This window comes from Camarhynchus parvulus, chromosome 2, assembly GCF_901933205.1.
Source record: "Camarhynchus parvulus chromosome 2, STF_HiC, whole genome shotgun sequence".
In the NCBI taxonomy this organism is placed as follows: Eukaryota; Metazoa; Chordata; class Aves; order Passeriformes; family Thraupidae; genus Camarhynchus; species Camarhynchus parvulus.
This window is the reverse complement of record NC_044572.1, coordinates 10437717-10456890: the sequence shown is the minus strand read 5'-3', so window position 1 is coordinate 10456890 and position 19174 is coordinate 10437717. Positions and strand designations below refer to the sequence as shown.

Here is a 19174-nt window from a genome sequence, read left to right as displayed (position 1 = left end):
CAGAGTGGGATTGAATTTGCTGGAACTCAGGTACACACAAGTGTAGGAGTTTCCTGACACTCCCTTTATGGTCAGTGAAGGATAAAGAGCATCACCAGTGACCTATTTACTTTGTTTCAGAATATCCTGAAATACTTTGCAGCCTGATCTCTGTGTATAGAGCTGAAGACCCATGTTTCTGTTTTGCAGGTGTTTCCTATGACCAGTTCTGGTGGCCCTATCACTGAATATCCTTTTATAAGGACTGGACTTCTAGGCTTTATAGGACCAGGTGGACTGGTCTTTGTTATTGGCAAGATGGATGGTTTGATGGTTGTCAGTGGAAGAAGACATAATGCTGATGACATTGTAGCAACAGCACTGGCTGTGGAACCCATGAAATTTGTCTACCGGGGGAGGTTTGATCCTTTCTTTCTTTATATTATATAGAAATCTTTATTTGGCTTAGATGAAGTGTAAGTGATCCAGATGCTTTCAGAAAGCAATGCCTGATGTGCATTGTAGTTTCCCTCCAGTTCTGTTCATATTGCCTGAACCAGGAGACAGCTGAGGGAAGCCCAAGGCAATGTTGAGGCAATGTTTGGATACTAAGGTCTTGAAACTGTGGTTACTGAAATTTCCAGTTGAATAGCTGGTTAATTCTGAGGATGTTGGCTCAACAGGAGCCTTTCTGTGTGCACTGAACATTTCCAATATGCCTTACACTGAAGTTTTTGAATGTGAAAGGGCTTCTTTGTGTGACCTTCCTCATGTGCTGAAACTGAGCAGGAGACATCCAAAACTTCTGAAGAGCCTCATGCAATAGCACGTGCTCACACTCCATCACATGTCAGAGCTCTCACAAAATGATGTTGCAATTACCATCTTCTGAGATGGGGCCAAGGAAGGTGCTTATGCTGGCTGTTATATAACATCTCAGCAACAGCCTTGGTGTGACCCAAATGTACTGCTTTTCTTCTTCCAAGAATGTTCACTTCTCAATCCTGCTCTGACATTCTGCTTGTATGTACATGACTGTAGAACAATGCCTGCTGTTTCAACTCCAGAACTTATCTAAAACTGTTCTTGTAGCTTATTCCTCATAAATATATTAATAAATGATACACCAGGAGTCTAACTAATAAGTAAAGAAATCAGAGTTGTAGAATGTTAATGCAGAGGACAAGTTTTTCCCTCTGCCGGGGCACTAAATGCTCTTCTCTCCTCCTATAGAATAGCAGTGTTTTCTGTGAGTGTGCTGCATGATGAAAGGATAGTTATTGTTGCTGAGCAAAGGCCAGACTCCACAGAAGAAGACAGTTTTCAGTGGATGAGTCGAGTTCTCCAGGTAATGCTCTATATGTGTGCTTGGAAGCTATTTTTTTTCCTTACCTTATATTCTTTTTATTGATCTTTCAGACCCCTAAGGTAACTGACATTTTGTCTTTGAACAGTTGTGAATCCACCTTCAGTTGCACTTGCTCTTAATGAGCACAAAATGAGATTTTTCTGAGTGACAGTTCCTGTCTGGACTGTACACATCCAGAGAATGATCCTTTTCCTAATCAAAATGCTGTAAGAAAACAGGAATGAATTGAAGTAAATAGTAGCAATGGGAGAGTAGCATGTGGTTTATAAGGATATAGTCATTTTTTACTTCAACAGGGGAATGAATGAATGAATGAATGCATACATTATATCAGTATATACTCTTACTGTCAAAAGCTACCAGAGTCTCTTAACTGCTCACAGTTATATGCATGGGTACAGAGTTGGCCTCATCCAGATTTATTTTCTTTGGCAAGTGAGAGAGAATTATGTGTTTCTAGTGTACCATGTTGATAGCTAAAATAAACTGAATGAAACTCAGCCTAAAAACCCCAATTTCCCTCCACTGAAATGAAGGAAAGTGGTTGATTAGCTCAGATCTAGGTATCTACAGTGAGGTTATCTTCTCAGAGGGACATCTCTTTTAATGAATCCCATTCCAGCAGTCTGGCAATATCAACAGAATACTCAAGTTTTGTTTGTTTTTTAAACTCTAATGTCCACACACAAAAATGTTAGATACTTTAAATAGGGTCATCTTCCTTCTCTGTGGTTAATCCAATTCAGACTCAAAAGCAATTGATTTAATGGAGATGTAGTCAGATTAAGTCTGTTTGTTGGCACCTTGTGAAGTGCTCTCAGCTCTGTCTACAGTTGGTCTCCTGTTAGTTCTACCTCCCTTTCCTACCTTCCTTCCTGTCCTCCTGCAAGGACTCTTCTCAGTAAATATATTGCAGGCATATTTTTTGCATTACCTAAGAGCCAGAGAAAAAGATCCCACACAACTCAGAGATGTTTTTATTCATCATTGCATTTTACTGAATAAGAAAGGGAATCTATCCACTGTATCCTTCAAGAAACTGAACAAAAAAGCTTTCATCCATCTCAAGACAGGCTCATCTGCTCTCTTGATTCAAAAGACAGCTACATTTCATATAGTTAGAGGCATCTCATATTCACAGTAGATCTAAATTTGTACCAAGAAAAGATAGAACCTCTAGCTTGCCATCACCCAGAAAGCCTTTGAAATACCTAATAGCACCTAGGACAGCTATTGTAGAAAAAGAGGCTTTGGATTGCCCACACTTTTGTCAAGCAGGAGGCTCCTAAAGGGGTTGAAACTCTGAACTTAACACTTGTCCTCTTTTGTCAGCGAAGCATCTTTGTGACTTTTACAGACCTAATGTCTTGCACAATCATAGCCAGTAGAGTTCTACACTGAAAGCTGCAGGAATCCTGTGTCCCAACACTCCTGCCAAGAGTCAGCCCTGTTATTCTGAGTCTGATCAAGTCGCAGCAGTGTCTGAGAATAGCAGGCCATGTATCAAAGTACACACATGTGTGGCTGCTTTCATCACCACGTGCAATGCCTGCAACTCTGGCATGCACCACTATGTGAACAAGAAGTTTCTGTTTCCACCACAGCTGAGAGCAGAGATGAAGGACAGAAGCCAGGAACATGTGGGATGTTTTGTGCCTCTTCCCAATCAGAGTTTTAATGACAGATGTCAGGAAGTGGTAACCAGCTGTATCTGAATCATCTGCTAGTGAGGCACAGCACAACAATATTGCAGCCTGTGTCATGGCTCTCAGTGAAGTCCATGGTAACAAACTCCAGTAAATTGCTACTTGATTTTAATGCTGTTTGTGTGTTGTCTGACACTCTGTGAGTGCTGCCCTGTGCCAGCCCTGCCCTGCACTGCCTGCTGCTGCTGTGCCTTGCTGTCTCTGCCCTGCAGTTGAGCTGTCCCAATTTGCAGAACCAGTTTTTCCAGTGCTTTGCACATTTTCTGACTCTCCTGACACCCATCTTGCCCCTTGGCAGGGAGCTGAAGGATGGTAGAGCTGCTAAACCAGTGGGACTATGCTGGACTGCATCTGTGGCCTTTGGCAGAGGGATGGATGGCTGGGAGGGAGTGGTCAGGCTGGGGATGGAGTTTCTTGAGAGTAGAAGGGTGAAGATCCCAGATCACCCAGCAGTTCAGTCAGATAGATCCTAGATGCTCATCTGCTGCAGACTGACCTGACCCTTCAGGCAGGGCTGTGGTCCCTGTATGGCAGACTGGATGTCAGTTTTACCAGTGCCAGGATTGACAGGACTAGGGAAAGCCAGGAGATCTACTGCAGCACTGGAGAGTGTTTACCCAGAGAATTGTGTCAGAATGTTTTCTGAGCCCAAACAACACAGCAGTCTGGACTCTCCACAAGTTTGGGTATATCTTGTCCATTTTCACAATGAAAGAGAGGGACAGAGATTTCAGGTACTGTTTGATTCTGGCTGGACAGAGTAGTTTCAAAAACCAAGCCTTCTATCTCATCAAGAGTCATAAATGCCAGCAGTATTAAAATTGACTGGTACTCTTCTCCCTCAAAATTTTGAGGCTCAGTTCACCAGTTGTCATCCTTGTGACAAAGTCATTCCCTGCTTCAGAAATGTGCCCAACTCAAAGGTGTGAAAGGTGACAGATTTGAATGAGCCACGATATTATGTGGCATTATGTAGCAGATGTATCTCTCAGAGTCAGTTCAGAGGTTACTGGGGAATCACTGCAGACACTCCTCATCCTACCACAGCTGGGTATGGCTTTCCATTCACCCCCTGTTGGAGCCACAGAGTTTTATCTTTGAGTAAAAATGGTTACTTGCCCGGTGATGGTTTTCCTTCAAGCTGATGTCAGGTGAGGATCCCATGATTTATCACTGCTTTTCAGAACCTACAAGTAACATTGTGATTAGTAGGTTGTGATGGTTTCTGCCAGAAACATGAGATGATGTGTGTTGCCTGCCATAAATATTTCACTATTGCTGATCTTTTGGGTGGTGTCTGTAGACCAGCATCAAGGGCTTCCAATTCTGCTGTGAGAGCTGCTACTGCTAAAATTCCAATGCTTTTAAATGACTCACCATTCTATTATTCTTTCTTATGAGATTTTGCAATCACATAAATAAGAAATGAAGCAAACAGAAGCCAAAAGTGAAGCATTGCTTAATCTGTAGGAGTAATCAGTAATTTATTGGTCTACACTTTAGTGCATACATAACTGTAAGTGATTATCTAATTCTCAGAGTATAGATTGTATCTTCAAGGCTGTACCCATATCAGTTCACTTTTCTCACAGTTTAAAATTAAAAAGCAAGATAAGTAAATTATATTTTTGAACATTTGACTACTCATTAGAGATGCTATTTGTAATTTGTTTCTCAGTTTGTGTAAATGCCTGAAGTTGGTGTTCTAATACAATGAAGTTGGCTTTCTAACACACTTGCTGCAATTTTTGTTACCATTATAAGGAAAATAAATCCTTTAAATCTGTAGGGAATTAAAATCTATGTGAATGGATATTCATGTTTAACTCAATAAATTACATAGATACTGTATGCTACAGTGTTCTTGAAAATGATGCAGTATAATTAACATATCAGGCAGTGAACATGGTTGCTATACAATTCAAAGATGCTTCTTTTTCAGGTTTTTGTCCAATCAAATTTTTTCCAAGTGGATAGTTTCATAGTTTTCCCTTATATATTTTCCATTCCTGCCTGAAAATCATTTACACTGTGATCAGGGAATGAAACAGTTATTACCTTATAAAAAAAATTTAAAAGATTCACAAGCTGCATGCATCATTAGTTATAGGAGTTATTTGAAATTTTGCCCTGCTCAGAAAGATGGACTGGATATTGAGTTGATAGGAATCCTTTGAACTTTAGCTCTGAGAAGTTCACAGCTTAAAAGCAATTTCATGTGGTCTGACAGCCCATCTTCGTAAAAAATCTCCAGGATATCTGCTACTAATGTGTGCTTAAGAGGGATAACAAGGTAGCATTTTCTAATAGATTTGTGGGCATTTATCACCAGGTTTTTGGTTGCTTTTTTATCTGCTGGAATGAATATAACAACATTTCTGTCCACCTGTTCCCAGTGAAAAGAACCTCCTTATCACTGACATAGCTGAAGTGTCTTTCCATTGCCAGTTAATTATTAGGGCTGTTTTATGCAGTAATTCAGAGCAACACGTGCTTATTAGAGTGATGAAAAATTATCCTTTCATTAAAATCGATTTCCTGTGTGCTTTTTTAGGCAATTGACAGCATTCATCAAGTGGGAGTCTACTGCCTAGCACTTGTCCCAGCAAACACACTTCCCAAGACACCTCTGGGAGGGATTCACCTGTCAGAAACCAAACAGCTCTTCCTGGAAGGATCTCTGCATCCTTGTAATGTGCTGATGTGTCCCCACACCTGCGTAACAAACCTGCCCAAACCAAGGCAAAAGCAACCAGGTAAGAGCAGTGGAGGCCAAGGGACTGTGACTTTGTGCTGTGTGCTTGTGGTACTGTAAGAGAGCAAAACCAAGTATTTGCTGATACAGGTGAGAATCAGCTTCATCAGCTTTCCTCTTCAATATTCTGTGAGTGTCAAGGACATCGTTGGTGTTGCCAGGAGCTACAAGCACCTTCACAGAGAGTGCAAGGAAAAATGCAATTCAATAAAGATGACATTTTTATTACTCTACAAGGTGCTACTGAGACCACACCTGGAGTTCTTCATAAATTCCTCCTCAGTTATGTTTAAAGAGAATGGAGACCAAACCAGAGAAACATAAAATCTTGGCTTATTTTGAAGGCTGAGAAACAGAGAGGAAGAGGACTGTTGTCACTAAATAACAGTGTTGGAAGAGCAAATACTTTGAAACTTGTCATAAATAAATTAAAGCAAAGAATGAGTGGTTTAATCCCCCACCTGTGTGGTGAGATTCTGTATTACTCTTACAGCAGAGGAAAAACCCTATCTAGTTTTGAGACGGTTCTTCAGAAGTTCTGCCTCTTCATGAAGAATGTTGGATGAAATGGTACAGCAAGGGAGTTTCTCAAGAGACCAAGAAAGCCCTTGTAGCCTGCTGTAGTCCAGTCACTGGTTATTTGTGCCCAATGTACAAGTAAATTTTAACAAATTTTTGCCTTTGAATCCAACTGCAGGTTTTAGTACTCAGATTAATTTCAAGGAGTTCTGGATGTATAGCCTCAGGCATAAGACTTGGATTCAGCTACAGTAGACTAAGTGTTGATTATTTTCTACTTTGAAAAATACCTTGGAATTAGATGTGGGTTTGCTCTCTGGATCTTGAATATGGAGATTATCCCTCATGAATTCAGTGCAAGTTTGCCTAAACCACCATCTTTTTTTAAAACCTTTGGACAAATGTTTCAGAATCAAAGCCATAGTCTTGGTTTGTGGATACTGAGAGTGTCAGAGGTTAACAGTGACTTGCACTAACTTAATGAAAGCAATGAAGCCTTTTACTGCAGTGGTCACATTGGTATTTCCTTGTTGCTACACCACAAAGTAATTGCTGAACCCAAATCAATGGAGATCATTACAGATATGTTATGCATACATTAAATATTACTATATTAATAATAATATTTAATGCCAGGAGCACAGAAACAAAACTGATAGTATCACATTCTCCCATTTTGTGTTGTTGTGACATACCCAGAGGATATTGCTTTTATAATGTTAAAGCAGAGTAGTCTGTAGGTGCTTTAGATTGTACATTATCTGGTTACTTATATCACAAACAATCACTTGGACACCATAGGCTAGAAGTAGAGTATGGTATAAATTGCACTTGATCAGTAATCTGTGCTGGAGAAGCAAGAAAACAAATGCCAACATGAGATTAAATGGTTTCTGTGAGACAGGAATTGTCCCCTAATGGCAGCAACAAAACATCAGTGAAATCCACCTCATGAGGAGTGTCAGCCATGACATCTTATTTTCTTCTGAAGTTACTCAACTTCACTCTCAATCTTATTCTAGAGGGCTTGCATGTATTTTATCATAGGCACCATCTGCCTTCCTAATCCCTATCACTTTGTGTCTGTAGCATTACAGAAGTCCTAATACAGATGCAACTTAGCCCAGGCAACAGAAGAGGGAAATGGAAATGTTGTCACTCTGGACTGAGGCACTTGAATGGATATGTTCCTCCTCCTTGGTAGGAGGTAAATTTTGCAGGTTCATCCTATCAAGGCTGACAAGATATGTCTCTGGCTATGGAGAGCCCATGCTAAATCAGAGCTGTTTGGAGAGGATGAATCCAGTCCTATGTATCTTCCAACCACTTCTGGTTCCTAACCAAAGTTTGTGTCAACAGAGATGTGCTCAAATTTGGTTTTGTGGATGGCAGTGAGAAGAGCATCGTGTAATGAAAAAGAAATTACAAGAATTTTCATCCACAAGCAAAGGATTTTTATTGTGCTTGGTGTATTTCTGCTTTATTCTAGAAATTGGCCCTGCCTCTGTGATGGTGGGGAACTTGGTCTCTGGAAAAAGAATTGCACAGGCCAGTGGTAGAGATTTAGGGCAGATAGAAGATAATGACCAGGCCAGGAAGGTAAGCTGAACTTTTCTGTTATAGCTTGTATTTATCATATAGTTAACTTCATCCTTATATACAATTAACATCCTATAGTTGACATCAGAACATTTAGCAGTTCAGAGATATGATAGATGATTATGATTGTTGTTGTTGTTGTTGTTGTTGTTATTATTACCACCAAATTTGTTGATGGCTTCTTTTTAGTTAATGCATAGATTTAATGTGGCTTCTTTACATATAAATATTAAATAGACATGATGAGAAGTCATTGTATTTGATTTTTATGGATTTTTTGAAATGGGACAGCAGAAAAAATGTGGTGGAAAGTGTTCACGGGGCTTCTACCAGAAATAACCCTCTATTACATAATTTTTACCAGCTCAAGTGGAATCCAGAGAATTTTGTTAACATATAAGGTCCTGACCTTATTTGTTGTTATTTTAATCCTGGAAAATTAAGTTGAAATTCAGCTCTTTTGGGGGCTTATGTGAGTAATTAAATTAGTAAGTTCTAAGCTTTATAAGTACTTATGCATTTAAGTAAGAAAAAGAAAAGAAGCTAAAGAATTAAATAGTGCTTAAATTCAGAGGGATCAGTAAGAACTTTTATTGCTTTGGAAATATATGCAGTAATATATCATAACCCCAGCAGTGGCTTCACTTCCAGAGAGGTGGCTGCTACCATGCAAAAGCACCTTCCTATAAATGTGTGACAAGAAGAGAATTAATTCCTGTTTGGGGCTTCTGGGTATTGGAACCTGGATTTTAAATCCAAGAAGTTGTTTGGTGTTGTGACTGTCACTCTGCTTTATTGCAGTTCCTGTTCCTGTCAGAAGTGTTGCAGTGGAGAGCTCAGACCACCCCTGACCACGTGCTCTACACCCTGCTCAACTGCAGGGTAAGAGTCTCGGCCATGGCTCTGACCCTGGCAAGGGCACTCTGGGGTTTCAGCAGCACCTGAATGGGACCTTTCTCTTCCTATTTCCACTAATACTCAGCTGTTATATTTAATATTCACTGAGGCAGAAATCATCATTGTCAGTTGTCAAGATACACATTGCTTTCGTATCAGTGTGCCTTACACATTTCTCATTCCTTTTTCCACCACATACATGTTGTGTGTGAGCTGACACTGCAAATCTGTTTCAATGCTGTTGAATCTGTTTCAGATCTGTCCCTGTGTGAATAACAATGTTTAATACTGCTCACCATCCTGATTTCCAATTTGAAAAGCACAGGCTTGGTGAAACCAAAGCATTTTCCCTAAATATAACAATGGCTGTAGTTTGTGAGATTGGACCATCTGGGAGAGGTGTGAGAATGAGGAAAGGAGGTGAAGAGAAGAAAATGTATGTCCAGAATACAATCAAGTCTGGGGGATCACAAATAAATCTCTCTGTATAACCTACATGGGGTGCCAGCCTGGCACAGCATTTCACTGCTTACTAAAACTGAGTTAATGAATGTGACTGGTGCAGAACTTGGCTTTGCTAAGAGTAAAACTTCCTTGCTTTCTGTAGTGTACCTTCTTTGCTTCCTGGATTACAGATTACACATGACAAACCAATAATTCTCAAGACCACAGAGAGAATTAAGGTCTGATTTCAAACCATTCTGTCACAGTACATCCACACATATCTGTCAGATCTGGGGAACACCCAGTGTGTGAGGGTCTTCAGGAGAGGGGAGGCCTGGAAGAGTGCTGCTCCCCTGGAGTGGTAGCTGATGTTGTCTCAGCCTCTGTGGTCTTTATGCAACTTGAATATGTTCTTAAACCTCCAGTAATTTATGGACCTCTGTAAAATCACCACTTATTAGATTCGTATTTACAGAATGTCCTTCTCCGTTTTACAGTGCTGGTACAAAGTTCAGTTTGAAGCTACCAGTAAGTAATTAAATACATTTTTTTAAAAATTCAGATTAATAGCTCGTAGTTGTGAATATGTGGAACCTGACAGATAAATAGTGAAGCAATAATGTATTTTTTATGGCAAAGTAGAAATCTTGAGAGGCAATGCTGTTTGTAAGTTCAGTATTACACCATTCAAGTACTGCATTGCTGTGTCCTGTAAGTTAGGAGCAAAGATGCTGTGAGAAAGAGTTGATGTGTGCTATCCCATCTCTTCCACACAAGGTTGTTGCTTTTGACTTTTAAATAAAGCCAAACTTCCCATGCTGGCAGAAGGGTTCAAACAGGGAAGGGAAGTAAGGACACAATGTGCAAAACAAGGATTGACAAAACAAATTCCTGTTCCATAGAAGTGAAGAGTAGTTGGATTTTAAAATACAGTTTCTCTGTTACTCTCAGTGAAGAGTATCTCATCATATGAAATATGTTATGGAAAAGGATGACAGATTTGGGGGGGTTTGCCCTAGGCAAATTTTATTGCCCATCTTGAATTTTAGTTCTGATTTGTAACTTTTCCTATTTTGTCTTCCTTGGACATTGTCTGTACACTTTGTTCTAAAACATTCAGGCATCCTGCAGTGGATGACTAATGGAAGTCCACTGAGATTAGTGTTTTCCTGTAAACCAAGCTTTGAGAATTTGAAATATTTCAAAATTAGTGCAGTACATTGTTTTTAGTGTGTGTCATGAAGGATTGCAACACCTTTACATTTTAGGATCGCTCATTAAAGGCCCAAAGGGAGTAGTTGTCTAATTCTTGCAAGTGATTCTTGTCCAACAACAGGATTCTCCTTCCCTACACTTCATATAAACAGTGGCTTCCCACTGGCTCACAGGCAGCAAGTGCCAGAAGTCTTAAATGTAAACAAGCTTTGTACAAATTCACTTGATTTACAGCAATTCCCTGTCTGCTGGTAGGAACTATGCTTCTGGTGTGTGTGGGGATACAAAGGGTCCTTCTTCTCATAGCCAAGGAAACAGGCAATTTCTTGAAAGAAGAGATGGAGAATTTAAGTACAGGTGAAATGGAGAATTCCTGACAGGTCTGCAGTGGCAGGACAGCCAGACCTCACGTTGCTTTGGCATACTCAGGGCTGGACAGATGGAAGTCATCTCTGGTCCAGCATCCACAGAGTTGCATATGTCTTCAGAGGAAGCCTTCTTAGTGAAATGGTCTCCACATTGATCAGAAGACTGATTAAAACTGTCTGAAGTGCAATTCAGTAAGTGGGGTTGCTGAGGATGATGAAGAGGAATGCTGAGCCCTCGCTTGGTCCATTTTATTTCCAGTTGGGCTGTGCTCTTTGCTGGCAGTTTGTGATGAAGTCAGTGGATGCCAGGTGATCCTGGTAATGTGGCAGTGCTTGTCCTTTGGCCAACTGCCCCCTCCTCTCTGAGGCTTGGGGAGCAAACACTGCAGTGTGTGTGGGGTGGTAGTGGATAGAAACCACCCCAGAACAAATACTTTTTATTCCTTGCCTTGTTAAAATAGAGTGTAAAGAACATTTCCTTGAAAAGTAGACCTTCTTGCTTTCTCTCTGAAGGAGGATAGTGACGCAATACTTATTTATTGTGTTGCATTGCATTTTTGATGCACTATTCTATTTTAGTGTGTGTTTATGTGTTCTTCTTTAGTATATATGTATTTATATATTCTTACATATTCTTACCTTTCCCCCCCATTTTCTTCAGAAACACTTTTTTTCAAGTGAGCTTAGTGCTTGTGATAGGTGCCAGGTGTGTCACAGCTGTGCTGGAGACTGCGCTCCTCTTTTTCCACAGAACAAGAACACAAGCCAAGATGCAAGCCCTTCCCTTACTGCCCTGTCCCTTTCTCCCAGCCCAGACCTGGCCTGACCAGCCCTGGGTGCAGCCCCTCTGTGTTGTACATTTGTTTTTAGTCTTCTGAGGTGTCTGCTTGCAGTGGTAGTGAATTTAATGATACAGATGTATATATATTTTCTAAATGTGTACTTGTGTGTGTGCATATATGCACATATATATATATTTAGGTAGTGCAAGAAGTGTAACACTCATTCAATTTAAAACACTTTGACTGTTTGATGATTTTGGGTTTGCACTATTTGAAATGCTTCAAAAATGCCAAACTCTTGCTGACCAGAGTTATTCAAATTTAACAAATGGCCTTTCTTCTCTCTTTCATTTATATGCAATATAAGTGCTTATCTTTTGTTCCAAACTAATTTTTTTTTCCATCACAAAGTATTGTTTTCTCCCGTGTCTTTTGTCTTTAAAGTATTTCTGCTGGGCCATTTGGCTCCACTCCAGCATGCAGACAACAAATGCAATTTTCAGAATTGCTCTCCACAGATGCTCCAGTTTTGCTACAGACCATGAAGGCACTTCCCTGGCTGCAGCAGGAATGCTGTCTGTGCAGCAAGGGAAGTACAGGATACTAGCACACTGCTGTACTGCCTTGGTGGGGGCAGAATGCACAGAGAAAGGAACAGAAAGGAATATTCCTCTACTTTAGAAACATTTTCTCCTTCCAACTACAGTTTGGCCTAAGGCTGAATGTTTCATATTTTAAGTTCATTGCATGGCATATTGTGGCTGCCCCTCATCCCACAAATTCTAAGGTGAAGAGGAAAATAGAGTTTCAGCAGATCATGTTATCTCCTGTGACATTTATCTTTCTTCCCATGCAGGGAACAATAGCCAACTCACTGACATGTGTCCAGCTGCATAAACGAGCTGAGAAGATAGCTGTCATGTTGATGGAGAGGGGACATTTACAGGATGGAGACCATGTGGCTTTGGTTTACCCACCAGGTAAAGAATTGCTGTGGCAGCACCGTGGGACTCTTGGAATTTCATCAGCTGCTGCAACTGGGCTGTTACCATGTGCACCATGTGAACGGTCAAACACAAGATGTTTGCCTTGTGCACATTCCTTGAATTTAGTCAAATGTATTTAAAAGAATCTCTCTTTATCCGTACACACAGATTTTATTTCTTTGGGTTCAGATTAAGACGAACTTGTGTTTTTAAAACCTGTCTCTTAGAAGCGGTCAAATTTAATTACAGTTTTTTTTTTTAAATTTGCTGGACACAGATTATTTTATAAGGATGCAGTTCCCTCTGATAAGTGTTCTTAGGTTCACCTGTTCCATTCACTTTTGCTGCATTTCATGAGGGTAAAGCAACAATAACCACAAAGTAATACATGAGGTTTTTTTGGAGTAGAAATTAGAATGATAAGCAGCAAATGATCAAGAAATACAAAATTGTCATTACAATTTTCTCTATAGACTCTTAATCTAGATAGCTCTCTTGGTTTTGATTTTCGTCCTTTGGTATCAAGGCTTTTAGGTTTGTGTTAACTGGTAACACATTTGACATTTGCTTGAAATTATTTCTGATCTAGTGCTTCTCTTTTATCTTTAACATTTCTTGTGTGTTAGCAAAATAAACAATCTTATTTAAGGTTTGTAATGTGATATTTGGTTTGGAAGGACTGCAAGACACTCGTTATATCTTTGTAGTTATAGGAGCAGTTTTGCAATTGTTAATATGGAAAAACCTTTTCCACAAAAGAAGACTAATATTAAGTGTTTGTTTTCTGTATTTCACTTCCCACGAATGAAGCATTTTATTGAAGGAACAATAACCTACCAGTACTGCAGGTCCTTTCCCACTGAAAGAATAAACCAGCCCCCACTGTCATCTTATCACAGTCTGTTTACAGCACCAGGGAGGTGACCAACAGCAGTGTTCAAGGGATCTTTGAACTGTTCAGCCTCCTTAGGTAGCCTGAGGGGTGCTGTCCATTGTCCATCACCTGCAGTCAATATTTACACGGCACAGCATCGAATTTTATGTTAGAAGCAGGATTTCAAGATCATTACTCCCTTTTTTTTACTGTAAAATTTCAGATAGATAAGTATGTGAGGTTAAAAATGACAAGAGAATGACAGTTTTTATGGAACCTCCAGATGTTCTTTCTGCAGCTGATAGGACCAAGCATCATTCTACCTATTCCTTTTGCTGGGACATCCCTGTTCTTGTACACTCTATAAATGTACAGTTAGGGAGATAATTAATCTGTAGAAATCAGTCTTTTTAACAGGTTACTTCCTGAACAACAAACTGGAGCTCTCCTAGATGCTGCTATCTGGCTGCAGTTTTGTGTGTCACCTGTGGTTTTTCATGCTCAGAGCGGTGCAGTTGAGAGCAACCACTGAAGCTGAGCAAACACTGACACGGGGCTGAAAAAGAAATCTGTTAAAGGGCTTAGTCACTCATTTAACCTTCTGGGTCCAGTTCCAAGTATTATTTATGCTGACACAGGAGTGTGTGATGAAACTGTTTGATTTTCAGGGGGGGCTCTGCTTTGTTCTCGTGCAGGGATCGACCTGATCGCGGCGTTTTACGGGTGCCTGTACGCGGGCTGCGTGCCCATCACGGTGCGGCCGCCGCACCCCCAGAACATCGCCACAACGCTGCCCACCGTCAAGATGATCGTGGAGGTGAGCACACGCCCCGGATTGCATCTCAGAGGAGATGAAATGGGTGTGTCTGGTGAAAGATTTGTGTCTTTAGGAGCAGTAACCTGAGTGAGAGGTGGTTGGGTTGAAGAGTTGTATTCCTTCCCAGGACTCCAGTCTTCAGTGTGCTGCAAAATCAACACTGCTTGGCAATACACAACCTGCTCACTTGAGCTGTCACATTTTGCCCCAGTTGTGTGACTCCTTTCAATAGATATATTTTAAATGCTTCTTTATATTTATATATATTTTTTATATAAATCTATAAATATTTATATAGCTATAAATATATATACCTCCACTGTCAAGATGATCGTGGAGGTGAGCACGCGCCTCAGATTGCACGAGGAGATGAAATGGGTGTGTCTGGTGAAAGATTTGTGTCTTTAGGAGCACTAACATGAGTGAGAGGTGGTTGGGTTGAAGAGCTGTGTTCCTTCCAGGACTTCGGACTTCAGTGGGTTGCAATATCAACACTGCTTGGCTATACACAACCTGCTCACTTGAGCTGTCACATTTTGCCCCAGTTGCGTGACTCCTTTCAATAAATATATTTTAAATGCTTCTTTATAGTTATATTTTATATGAATATATAAATATGTATATAGCTATAAATATATATAACTGTGGTAGGATTCCTCACAGGCTGAGCCGCACAGACTCTTGAGAAAAACCTCAGTGGGAAGTTTATGCTCACCTCCGAATATCCAATTGTTCTGCTTTTAAAGCAATTTCAGTGTTTTGTTGTGAAGGTGTTGGTCGGTCTTTTGTTTCATCCAGGAAAGTGTTGCTCAGACTTTTTCATTCAGTGCTTTCTTTTGGTGTTTTGGCTTTATCTAACAATGTTTAACCTTTGTTGCACATAAATGACTACAATGTACTTCTTACTGAGGGAGCTAAAGATATTTGAAATTAGAGAGCACTTTACATCAGGCAGTTTCTAATTTACTGATCGAAATTATGAAGAAACCAGTTTAAACAAATGTGTTTTTACCATTGATAGTTAATTTTGATATTTTCAATTAACAAGTAGTAGAGATGTAATTTTTGGCTTTCCTTATGGCATCAGATGCCACAAAGTATCATAAGAGGTATGAAAAATTGTTCTATTATCTTCAGGATTCTTGTTATTGAATATTTTGGCGCTTGGTGTTTTTAAACATTAATTGTTAACATACAGATGTGATTTTTTCTTTTGATGTTTAGTAGCTAAACTAGATGTTTGATTTCATGATAAAAACCTGACAGATCTGAGCTTGCTTGTGTTCATTGTCCCTTTGATAGACTAACTTTAGATAAGATGTTGACATTTATTGGCCATATTAATGCCAGTTTGACTTATAAACCTCTCAGCTTTGTTTTACACAAGAATTTCTCTCAATTTTGAGATTAATGGTTTTGTAGAAATTGAAATATTGCAGCTGTCTTTTCATTGCCAATGCAGTCACACAAATTTCCTGATGTGATGGGGTCAATGCTTGCTGTAACATGTTTTATGTCTGCACAGCACCTTTGGAAGTCAGTAAGAATGACTTCTGAGTAAAATCTGGCCTGCATAATTGTGTTTTTGTGATGAGCTGGTAGTTGTAAAATGTAACTGAATTGAGCCCCATCTTGAGCAGTTCCTGACCTGTAGCTAAGCTGTGTTCTTCCTCCTTCCCACTATCCCTGTGTGTTTACCTCTGACGTGGAATTCTCCAGGCATGGATATTCTGCATTTCAATGAACCTTCTGATCATCCAGATTATGTAATTCCTGAGGGGCTGGGAACCACAACTCTTGAAATTCCTTTTGTTTATGGTTTAGTGTCCCAAATCAAGATTTTCATGGATTAAGATTAGTGATGTAAGAATTAATTTGCCTTGCCATGACAATGAAAATGGATTAAAGGGTGCTGCGGTGGCTTTGTTTGTATTCAGTTTTAGCTTGAAGTATTTAAACAGCCTGTACAGGGGATTAGAGTGTCAAGAGATTACAGTTTGATTCAGTGATGTTTGCTCCAAATTTCAAATTGTCTAAATTTCTGGTGTTCTAAAAAGCTGACTTTCATGAGAGCATTGTCAATAGAAGCTGTTCTCTTCTGCTCAGTGGTAAAATTATTGTGCATATGATTACTGATTTTATTAGTTTAAACACAGGACATTTAGTGTGCCATTAAATGTTTCATTTTCCTTAAAGAAAAAAATATACTCAGCAGCGTTTGCACAGATTTTCAAAGTTTGGGGAAAAGAAAAATAATGTTGCCTTTCCATTTTTTCCTGTGTTTTGTCTTCAGTGATTTCAGTGCTCTTATCCATGTTTGTCTGAATTCCTTAAGCATGTTAATTTTTATTAATAAGAATAACAAGTATTCTTTTTAAGAAAGAAATATTCTGTTCTTGTAGTTGATATCTATGAACTTTTAAGAACAGCAAATCTAAAAGGAGAATTCAGCATCTATCATTCAAAAGTTTGGTGCAGATGGAATTTGCTGTACAAAGCTCACTATTTCCTTTCTTAGTGCCACTTCCGCGATTTCTGTTCTAGAGCTACTTTTGCCAATATCAGAAGAGCTCCCAGTGATTTATCACTAGCACAGGAATTGGAAATACATGGCTAACATAAAATTGACTTAAGATAGTAAAATTATTAATATAAAATGTCAGACTAGGTTTTGGTTTATCTGAAAATATTGTTTATGAACCAAGATATGTTATTGTCACATAGGAAATCTTTTGGACACAGTCTTCTTTACTGGGACTTTGGGGTGAGAGCTGATGCAATGTGTTGGAAAGGTCACATTCTCACTGTTAAGGTGCCTTTAATTTCATTACAATGCTCTTCTCAAAGTGCAGTTTTCATGTAAGCCGTAAAACTCACATGACTTTGTCTTCTTTGTGAGCTGCATTTTTTGAGCGTCTTCCCACCTGCCAGTCACAAAACATAAAGTTGATATACCCGTGTCCTGTTCTGCCAGAAAATAAGTCACAGTCTTGCCCATTTTCATGGGGGAGTTAATTAGTATCCCATTGTGTTTTTATTTATTCCTTGAATTTCTAGGTGAGCCGCTCTGCCTGCTTAATGACCACGCAATTAATTTGTAAATTGTTACGGTCGCGGGAGGCGGCGGCAGCAGTGGACATCAGGACATGGCCTCCAGTCCTGGACACAGGTGAGTGCTGGGCCAGGGGAGCTCTGTCCCTTGTGTCACTGGGCTGGTCAGTGACACACACACGTTTTCTGTCTCTGTCTCCACCAGATGATTTGCCAAAGAAGCGGCCTGCACAGATCTACAAACCTTCTAACCCTGAAACACTTGCTTACCTTGACTTCAGTGTCTCCACCACTGGCATGCTGGCAGGGGTAAAGGTAGGGACTTCTGCTCAGAGCTGCCCTTCTTGCCATCCTGCTTGGCTGGCACATGGTTGCTCCTAATTTGTGATTCCTCGTGATTTTTGGAAGCAGGAATTGAAGCACTTCCTCTCATGCAGGCATTGTTTGAATTCATTGACATTAAATTACTTCTCTACGTGATACATGACTGTGTGTGGTGGGTTTAGCCCCTCTCCTCCTCCTCAGGCTAAAAATTTCATTCCATTACTCCTGTGCATAGACCACTAGTTTGTCTGCCTGAAGCCTTTTCCAGGTTAGGCATCTGTTATTTCCATTTTATGAAGGAAATGAGACTGTCATCCTTTCCTGCTTGTTCCAGTGCCCATTCATTGCTCCTTTCTTATTGCAACTCAGCTACTGGACATTGGTTTTCAATACTCTCTTCTTCTTGCAATTAAAGGACCTGATGATTTCTTTGATCTATTCACCCAGTATAGAACTAGAGTAAGCTGCAGAAATTCATTGATAGATTTGTTTGCTAAGATGAGGCATTTTGAGCTCTTGAAATCTATTCTGCCATTTTGTCCAACTCTCTAGCCACAATTCATCAAATCTGTCTTACCTAACTTATGTATCCCACTACTGGTTTCATCAAGACACACCAAAATTACTCTGTTATTCTTACCTGTTTCTTCCTTACTCCTATTTGTTGCATATCCAAGGACTATGATTACTTTAGCAATCTCTGTTGATGTATCACACTTGGAGCCTATGCTGAATTCCTCACACTCCTTAGTATCATCCATCTATTTGCAGAAACTGTCAGCATAATTTATAAACAAAGGAAACATAATTTTCTCAGTTTTTGGATGGAGATATGGAAGCAGAGAGCTGTTGAAGTGACCAGCCTGAGGCTGACTGATGGTTAAATGGTTGACTTGGCTGATGGTCACATACTGGACACTCCTGCAGCATTTATTCCATGTAACTTTGAATGGCTACAATGCCTACAGATGTGGAGTAGTCACTGGGCTCCTCAGTAGCCAACAGAGAGAGGCAGGGACTTTTAGAGTATAATTTATCTGACTTATCTAAAACATCTATTTTTTTAAAGGCGTGAATGTCACATAAGTCTTCATTTCCTCTAGAGAAAGCCTCAAATGATTGTTTCAGATGCAGTCATCTGTATTAAATCAGGTCTGAATTACACTTTATCAGACTTGCAGAAATGGCTACTAACTATGCAAAGTGAGTATTTGGGAAACTTCAAAGATAGTCTAAGGCAGGACAAGTCGATGAGCCTTTCTTAGTGTGGCTAGAGGGCAATACAGATAAATCTATCAAGGAATTCTTGATTAGCTTCTAATATCTGGGTCACAGAGCCTGCAGGTCACTGATTCAGCAGGTTTATGTAAACAGTTACCATCTACTACATCATCACTAGTGATTAATTAATTATAAAATGATCAAAAGAGGCCACAAGGCTTATAGTCGTAATGCAGTGGTACTAAATTAAAAGAAATGGCTAAATAAT

The 19174-nt window shown here is 39.8% G+C and overlaps 1 protein-coding gene across 5 annotated transcripts in view; it reads left to right on the top strand.

The window, feature by feature from the left end:
• DIP2C (disco interacting protein 2 homolog C) overlaps positions 1–19174 on the top strand; it is a 310694-nt gene that overhangs the window by 242474 nt on the left and 49046 nt on the right. For all 5 annotated transcript variants that reach the window (XM_030943865.1, XM_030943864.1, XM_030943862.1 and 2 more), the window contains 9 exons: positions 190–398; positions 1213–1327; positions 5609–5810; positions 7818–7927; positions 8729–8809; positions 12490–12613; positions 14189–14310; positions 17368–17479; positions 17567–17676. In XM_030943865.1, the coding sequence (XP_030799725.1) occupies positions 190–398; positions 1213–1327; positions 5609–5810; positions 7818–7927; positions 8729–8809; positions 12490–12613; positions 14189–14310; positions 17368–17479; positions 17567–17676 (1185 nt within the window). The remainder of the gene's footprint in view (positions 1–189; positions 399–1212; positions 1328–5608; positions 5811–7817; positions 7928–8728; positions 8810–12489; positions 12614–14188; positions 14311–17367; positions 17480–17566; positions 17677–19174) is intronic.